The following is an 8,801-nucleotide window of genomic DNA, read 5'->3' on the forward strand; positions in this document are numbered from 1 at the left end:
GCGAGTGCGCACGCGCGGGAGTTTCCTTGTGCGCGCGATCGGTCGCGCGCGTGCGGGCGGTTTGACGGCCCCCCATGACGAGGGGAGGGGGCCCGCAGCAGCAGCAGCTCACGACATTCTTTTGGTGAAAAAAACGGGCCCCATTGCAGGGGCCCGTTTTTTCCTACCAAAAGAATGTCGCGGCAGTTGCCGGGCCCCCCTTTCAATTAGGTTTGGCCGGGCCCCTCACACCAGTACCCCTAATACCCCCCTGATGGCGGCCCTGACTAGGCCACCTGTCTGGGATTCACGTCTGAACTACACAGGCAGAAGCACCTAATGTCCTGGGTGAACAGACCTATGTTAGCACGCACCAGGGACCCCTATAGTATATTGCATATAAAAGGTAGCAAGAGGGGGTGACCTTTTCCCCATCATTTGAATGGTCGTCTTCCACTAAGGTGGATTTGTAACCTTCAGGCACCTAATATGAGCATTCCCTGTGCAGTGTAATGTAAAGTCTCCTCCATACCTGCACTTTATGTGCTTATCTGTATCAGCAAATATTTTCTATCAGATGTAAAGGATTTCATTCAGTTTATTGATAAGGAGTGCCCTCTAGTGGACACTCACAAGATCTCCAAAATAGTATTGCACTATGAAAGAAAAATATACTGAAAATACAAAGCACCACCTTTCAGATTGATCTACTGTTGGCGTCCACATATTCTGCAGATTGTCATCACTCACATCTTCCTTGTCCCCAATGGGGCTCACAATCTAATTTCCATATCTCAAACACACAGTCCAATTTATTAGGAAGTTAATTAACCTGCAAGTAGAAATTACTGATCCAGTCTCAGGATAATGTTGTATCGAGTTCCTGTCAGATTACGGACACTGTAAGATTGATGATTAAATGGGTTTTGTAGAGTGTGTTTGGTGCAACTTTCTAATTATTTAGATTTTTTGAGATACAGCTGCTTTGTGTCCTGTATACAGATCAGCTGTATCTAGCGCTGAGACCTCAATCCAAAAGAAGAGGCAGCACTTGCTGCCTCTTCTTTTGGATTGTGGTTGAACTTGTTTGGGGTCTCATGTCAAGTGTCCCCTGAGGATAGCCCATCATTTTTTACTGGCTGGAAAACCCCTTCAAAATCAATCCCTAGCACAACAAAAAGTGGCAGTGTAGCCCAGGACTCACTTGAACAAAGCTGAGCTGCAATACCAGATTCAGCCTGTAAACAACAGTGGCGCTGTTTCTGAAATAATAAAATCTTTTTTTACGCCACCAGTAATCATCCTTCATCTTTGATTTGCTCAATATTTGCTGCTTACACCTGGACTACACAGAGATTTATTGCAGTGCAGCTGATCAGGGTTGAACAATGACAGCTGTAAAACACATTATTGCATGTAACTCCGCGTATTCCTGCAGCTCCACAGATAAAAAACAATTAGCTCCATGTATCCTCGGACTATCCTCATATTTATGTCAGAGCTCCAAAGTGCAGGCAGCAGCGGTACTGCAGGACAGGGGGCGCCATCGTACGCCGGAGCAGCGCAGAGCCCGTGCTAGGCCGTCTCTGCAGCACATGAAGCGCGATATCCTGTGAGTGACGAGTCCGGGAGCGCTCGTGTATCTGCTATGTGTGCATTACATTACTGTCCAGCTCACGAAGCGTTAACAGTTCTTCCCCGTTTCCTGTGGAGCAGCCGCGGAGTTGGCAGCAGTGATCTGTGAGTGCCATGTACTCCTCCGTGCTGCTACTCCTACTCCTCTTCCTGGCACCATCCCTGCAGAAGAACCGGGACTTCTACACCTTCAAGGTGATCAATATCAGGGGCAAACTGGTATCTCTGGAGAAATACAGGGGATCGGTGAGTGGCATCAAAACGCTGCTGGCACAGAACTTTACTGGAACTTACTAACCCAGTCTATAACATCTGCAAAAATCTTTCCTGGAATTAGAACTTTACAATATATATGTAGAACTTTCCTGTAACAAGCACAACCTGTATGTAACATCTGCTGCATAGAACTTTCCCCTAACTAGAGCCGTCAAGTAGACACCTACTAACCCTACAATGGGACATCTACATAAAACTTTCCTGGAATCAGAACTGTACAATAGATCTATATGTATAGAACTTTCCTGTAACAAGCTAGAACCTGTATGTAACATCTGCTGCATAGAACTTTCCTGCAAATAGAACCTTACATTCTGTATGCTTAGAACATATATCTACTGCATAGAACTTTCCCTAACTAGAGACTTAAAGTAGACACCTACTAACCCTACAATAAAACATCTACTGCATAGAACTTTCCTGCAAAAAGAACCCTACAATAGTTCCGTATGCTTAGAACATCTATATACTATATAGAACATCTATCTACTGCATAGAACTTTCCCCTAACTAGAACCTTCAATGAGACAAATACTAACCCTACAATAAAACATCTACTACATAGAACTTTCCTGGAATCAGAACTTTACAATAGATCTATATGTGTAGAACTTTCCTCTAACAAGCTACAACCTGTATGTAACATCTGCTGCATAGAACTTTCCTCTAAAATGAGCCTTACAATAGTTCTGTATGCATAGAACATCTATCTACTGCATAAAACTTTCCCTAACTAGAACCCTCAAGTAGAAACCTATTAACCCTACAATGAAACATCTGCTGCATAGAACTTTCCTGAAAATAGAACCTTACAATAGGTATGCTTAGAACATCTATATACTACATAGAACTTTCCCCTATCTAGAACCTTCCTGTAGACCTATTTGCATAGAACACATATTAACCCTACAATAGAACATCTACTACATAGAACTTTCCTGCAATCAGAACCCTACAATAGATCTACAAGTATAGAACTTTCCTGTAACAAGCTAGAACCCATAAGTAACATCTGCTGCATAGAACTTCCCTGCAAATAGAACCTTACAATAGTTCTTGCATGCTTAGAACATCTATATACTACTTAGAACATCTATCTACGGCATAGAACTTTCCTCCTACTATAACCCCACAATGACACATCTACTGCATAGAACTTCCCTGGAATCAGAACCTTACAATAGATCTGTATGCTTAGAACATCTATATACTACATAGAACTTTCCCTAACCAGAACTTTTAAGTAGACACCTACTAACCCTCCAATAGAACATCTACTGCATAGAACTTTCCTGGAATCAGAACCCTACAATAGATGTTCATGTATAGAACTTTCCTAAAACTCAGTACAACCTTCTTTCCGCAGCATCCACTACATAGAACCAACCTCACAACACATTTGTATAGAACATCACATAGAACTTTGCAGCAATCTTGTGACTTATTCTGCATTTCATGGAAACTTCTATTATTTTGCGAGCTGTATATTCCTGAAATGTCAACATATGTCTCGCTGTTGAGACATTTATTTAGACACCATGAAAGCCTCCACCAGATGATTATTATATGTGACCCCTATGTCTGTTAGAACTGCATGTATACGTCACACTTCTGTATTTCTGTCTCCAAATAAGCAGCTGTGTGTGTATTCCTCCCTATAGGCAGGCCGGGCTCATTCATCCCTCTTTACACCTAACCGACACACCATAATGTCAACTAACCCCCAAAAACGACGGTATTTTACTTTCCCTGACCCCAGTATACCGCAGGACATTGCATTGTGGGCACAGAAGAAGCGTGTCTGCTCCTGTCTGGAAGAACAAGAGTTAACTCACTGTGGAATGAGGCGTCCTCCCTCCCCCTTCTTTTCTCCTTACAAGGGGCCTGTGGACGTGGCATGTGCTGTCCTAGAAGGGGGAGCACAATGTGTACAAAGTTGTGTTAACTTGTGTGTTGTGTACATGGATCTGCTTAGCTGTTTACGCCATATTTTACATATAAGGCATGTTAGTTCCAAAAGTGTATTTTTAAGGGTATGTTCACACATACAAAAAGAAGTGGCTGAAAATACGGAGCTGTTTCCAAGGGAAAACAGCTCCTGATTTTCAGCCGTTTTTTAAGCAACTTGCGTTTTTTACAGCTGTTTCTCTATTGAGTCAATAAAAACGGGCGCGTAAAAAACGCCCTGTGGAAATGGAGCGCCGGTTTTCCCATTGAAATCAATGGGAAGATGTTTGAAGGCGTTCAGCCCCCGTATTTTTAGGTCGTGTGAACATATCCTCAGTGTCAATGGTAAATCAGCTCCAAAAAAACCTCAAAAAGTGACAAGCGTTTTTTTTATAAGTTATTTTTAATTCAGCAGCGTAAAAATAAGCCTCATGTAAGCAGCACAGTGTATTTCCCATTGAGATCAACGGGAAGCTGTTCGTAGGCTATTTGCTAGTGTTTTTCCCAGAAGTATTTAAAGCCATTTACGCTCAGAAATACGCCTGAAAAAACAATGTGTGAAGCCCGGGTTCTCACGTAGCGTAAACGCTGCAGAATTTCCGCAACGTAATTCTGTGCAGAAATTTTGCAGCATTTACAGTAGCAACAAAGTGAGTGAGATTTAGAAAATCTCATGCCCACGCTGCGGGAAGAAAAAGCAGCGTAAATGTTAATAAACTGACCTTTGGTTCGGAATTTAATTCCGCAACATGTCAATTTTTGATGCATTTTTGTTGATTTTCCCTTGCAGGTTTTCCCCATTTAATTAATTGAGGATTAAAAACCCGCAACAGAAAGCTAAGTGTTGCGACTTTTGTGGTGTAATCGCAGCGATTCCGCTGCAAAAATCCCAGCTCCGGAACAAACAAAAAAAAATACCCAGAATGCCCTCCTTCTTCCTGCTGTCTGGCCTCCTGGGATGACGTTTCATCCCAAGTGACCACTGCAGCCAATCACAGGCTGCAGCGTCGCATTGCCTGCAACGTCACCGTAAGAGGCCGGACTACGTGCAGAGAAGATTGTGGGGGTAAGTATGAATGGCTTTCTTCCGCACCGGAAATTGCTTATGGGGCGATTTTTCGGACGGAATGTACTGCGGCTTCCATGTCAGACACACTGTGATTTTTACGCAGCGTATCCGACCAGTGGGAACCCGGCCTTATAGTACTTCTTTTTTTACTTAGGCCTCCTTCACACACAGAATTTTTCTGGTAATTTAAACTGCATCAAAAAACACTTCTACAAACTTTCCACTAATGAATCTTTATGTAATGTTATTCAGACATCTCCCATGAAGTTTGGGGGTCTGGCTGTTGAGACCCTCACCGATCCTGAGAATGAGGGGGTTTTGTTCCCCATTCTCGTTCATTCTCTATTGGAGTGGAGAGCACCTATTATTGGGATTGGTAGGAGTTCCCAGCAGTTGTAACCCCAGTGATCACATATAACTCATACAAGATAATCAATGTAGAGACAGACCCCTTTAAGGCTATGTTCACATAGGGCGGATACGCTGTGTAAAAGCACACAGCGTATCCGCCTTGTGCGCTGCAGAGAATTCTGGCCGAAAAACTGCATTAAAACAGCACATAAAAAAAATGTCATACTTACGTAGCCATGGTGCCACGTCCCTCTGCCGTCGGGCAGCCTGGCCTCCTGGGATGATGTTTTATCCCATGTGACTGCTGCAGCCTGTGATTGACTGCAGAGGTCACATGGGTTGAAACATTATTCCAAGAAGCCGGCCTGGACGAAGAAACACAGAATTCTGGGTAAATATAAGATATATTTTTTTCTGAGTTGCGTTTTTTGCAACATCTGCTATTTGTTGCAGGTTTTACCTCCCCATTGAATTCAATGGGGAAAACCCGCAATAAATAAGCAGCGATTGCGCAAATACAATTGCTGCGGATTAAAAAAACGCACTACAGGTCAATTTCTGAGCATTTTTTTTTCGCTCATCATTTACGCAGCGTGCGGATGAGATTTGTTTAAATCTCCACTCTGCTGCTACTGTTCTATGCTGCGGATTTTCCACAACAAAATCCGTTGCGGAAAATCCGCAGTATTGACGCTCCGTGTGAACCCTATTTACCGCTTCATTCCTACAGGGCTCCCAGGAACAGTAAGCCCGTTCTCGTGATCAGTGGGGGTTCCAGCAGTCGGACCCCCACTGATCAGATATTTATCCTGTAAATTGGTGATAAATCTTGATTAAGCAGGATGTTTATCTCTGTGATATACAGAAAGGTCACTGGGGTGTATGTAGGTTCTTGGACTCGCCTCATCCTCTCCTTTACTTTTTATCACAGACAATGGTTCAGGCTCCTTAGACCCCCAGCAAACAGCTGATTTTAACAGGGGAAGTTTCCTCCTGACCCTCGCTTCCATTGCAGGGACAGGTACAGTAAAGATGTAGTCCTATATGCGGTTATTCATATGCACCAGTTTTCCTAGAATCCTGAGCCAGCAAATATGCCTAGTTATAAGGCTGGGTTCACACGACCTATTTTCAGACGTAAACGAGGCGTATTATGCCTCGTTTTACGTCTGAAAATAGGGCTACAATACGTCGGCAAACATCTGCCCATTCATTTGAATGGGTTTGCCGACGTATTGTGCCGACGACCTGTAATTTACGCGTCGTCGTTTGACAGCTGTCAAACGACGACGCGTAAATTGACTGCCTCGGCAAAGAAGTGCAGGGCACTTCTTTGCCACGTAATTTGAGCTGTTCTTCATTGAACTCAATGAAGCACAGCTCAAGATTTATGAGCGTCTCAGACGCCTCGTAAAATACGAGGAGGAGATTTTACGGCTGAAACGAGGCAGCTGTTTTCTTCTGAAAACAGTCTGTCTTTTCAGACGTAAAAGCAAGCTAGCGTGTGAACATACCCTTAAGTGAAAAGAGGTGCCTTTCTTGTGTCTAGGAAACTGTGTGCCCTAATGGTGGGAAAATTGGTTGTCACACAGAATTCTCAGAAACAAATAGAATTATGACATGTCTAATGTGCTATAATGTGATTGTCCCGACTGGATAGCACCCCACTATAACTGCAGCTGCCCCAGGGATCAGCTCTTATGGCTGGAGTGACCTGCGGGCGGGCGCATATTTCCCCTGCAGAGCTTACGGACAAGGATTTTCCAGTTGGGACTATGCCACAATTACTACAGGATAGTAGTTCAATATGCTACTCCCAAGCTGGACTCCAGTAATAGGCATTGTTCACACAGTGCAGATTGTGCACATATTTTTTAAGCCAAAACTAGGAATGGAAACTAAAGAGAAGAAATGTATAAACAAAGGCCTTATAGGTCTGCTCTTCTGGATCCAATTCTGGTTTTGGCTTGAAAAATGCATGCAAAATCTGCAGCAACTCTGCACTGTGTAAACATGGCCTTACGGTGCTTCATCTTTTTTTTAAAGTACTGTTTAAAGGAAATGTGCACCTCTAATAATTTTTTCACACGTAGTTGAGATATGTTAGAAGAAGTTATCAGAGGTCGTTCTTGAGACACTCATTAGCTGGAACAAAGGGGCTGCCATGCTCTACAGATTTATATATCACGCTTATTAACAGATTGCATATAATATTAACACAGAGAAAGTGGCAATCACTGCTCTATTGCACCTCCTAATGCCCCCTTGCTCAATCTCCTCAGGTGGCATTGGTGGTAAATGTGGCCAGTCAATGTGGCTACACGGATGGCCACTACAAGGCATTACAGAAGCTCCAGCGGGATCTGGGGCCGCACCACTTCAATGTCTTGGGCTTCCCTTGTAACCAGTTCGGGCATCAGGAGCCAAACAGTGAACGTGAGATTGAGTCTTTTGTCAGAAAGACGTACAACGTTTCCTTCCCCATGTTCAGCAAGATAGCGGTGACCGGTATCGGAGCCAACGCTGCCTTTAAATATTTGACAGGTGAGACAACAAGTCACATGACTGCGGAGCATGTACCTGTTGGTGTGTGTTGAGCATCTATAGGTTGCATGCCGTCTTCATTGGCCAATGTTATTACATCTACTGTATTCTTCACATTTATATCTTCGGGTTATCTATTTTGTCAGAATCCTTTGGTAAAGAGCCGGATTGGAACTTCTGGAAATTTCTTGTCGGACCTGATGGGAAAGTGGTGAATGCCTGGGGACCTACAGTTTCAGTGGAAGAGGTAAAACCTCATGTTACGGAGATGGTGAGGAAAATGATCTTGAAGAAGAGAGAGGAACTGTGATGCCCAATGACTAAGACGCGGCAGCTGAGGGAACGGGACAGGGTTTTTATTGAACATGGTAAGGTTATATTGACCAATTAGACCACCTGCTCTCTTTCTGCCGGCGGAATACATGGATTGGCTGGTAATGTCATGGAAACTTACACGTAAGCGTTAATAAGAAGTCATCATCCATCATAAAAGATGTTGAAATATACAGGGCATGACATAAGAATTCCCCAAGAATCCGCAATAAGGAAACTATCAAGCGTCAGCGTAATATGTCATCTTCCTCGTCATTTTAAAGGGCGTAGACAATGTTCTCTTGCTGGGTGTTTCTACAAGCATTACTTCTCAACACACTTTTTTTTTTAATTTATTTTTTATTTTTATTACTACTGCTAAACTTAAGGGGCATAATTGCAACCAGAGTGTTTTTCAATAAAATAAATGAAACTATGATCCTTGTATCGTTTGGGTAGAGCGCAAATGTTAGCAGACACCATTTTCTAGTGGTCACTTGTGATTTGATTTGCTGACCAGATTTGTGTTTGTGTCTGCTGAAAGAGACTATAGTCTGAGGGTATGTTCACACGCAGTGTTTTCAGACGTAATTCAGGCGTTTTACGCCTCGAATTACGCCTGAAAAAACGCCCCTAATACGCCTACAAACATCTGCCCATTGCTTGCAATGGGAATTACGATGTTCTG

The 8,801-nt window shown here is 43.2% G+C and overlaps 1 protein-coding gene across 1 annotated transcript; it reads left to right on the forward strand.

The window, feature by feature from the left end:
* Positions 1–1,543: 1,543 nt before the first annotated feature.
* On the forward strand, positions 1,544–8,511 carry GPX7 (glutathione peroxidase 7). The gene is made up of 3 exons (XM_075832135.1): positions 1,544–1,860; positions 7,540–7,801; positions 7,948–8,511. Exons 1-3 carry the CDS (start codon positions 1,729–1,731, stop codon positions 8,109–8,111), a joined length of 558 nt encoding a protein of 185 aa, XP_075688250.1. The 5' UTR covers positions 1,544–1,728; the 3' UTR covers positions 8,112–8,511.
* The last annotated feature ends 290 nt before the right edge of the window (positions 8,512–8,801 follow it).

This window comes from Rhinoderma darwinii, chromosome 7 (genome assembly GCF_050947455.1).
Source record: "Rhinoderma darwinii isolate aRhiDar2 chromosome 7, aRhiDar2.hap1, whole genome shotgun sequence".
Lineage (NCBI taxonomy): Eukaryota > Metazoa > Chordata > Amphibia > Anura > Rhinodermatidae > Rhinoderma > Rhinoderma darwinii.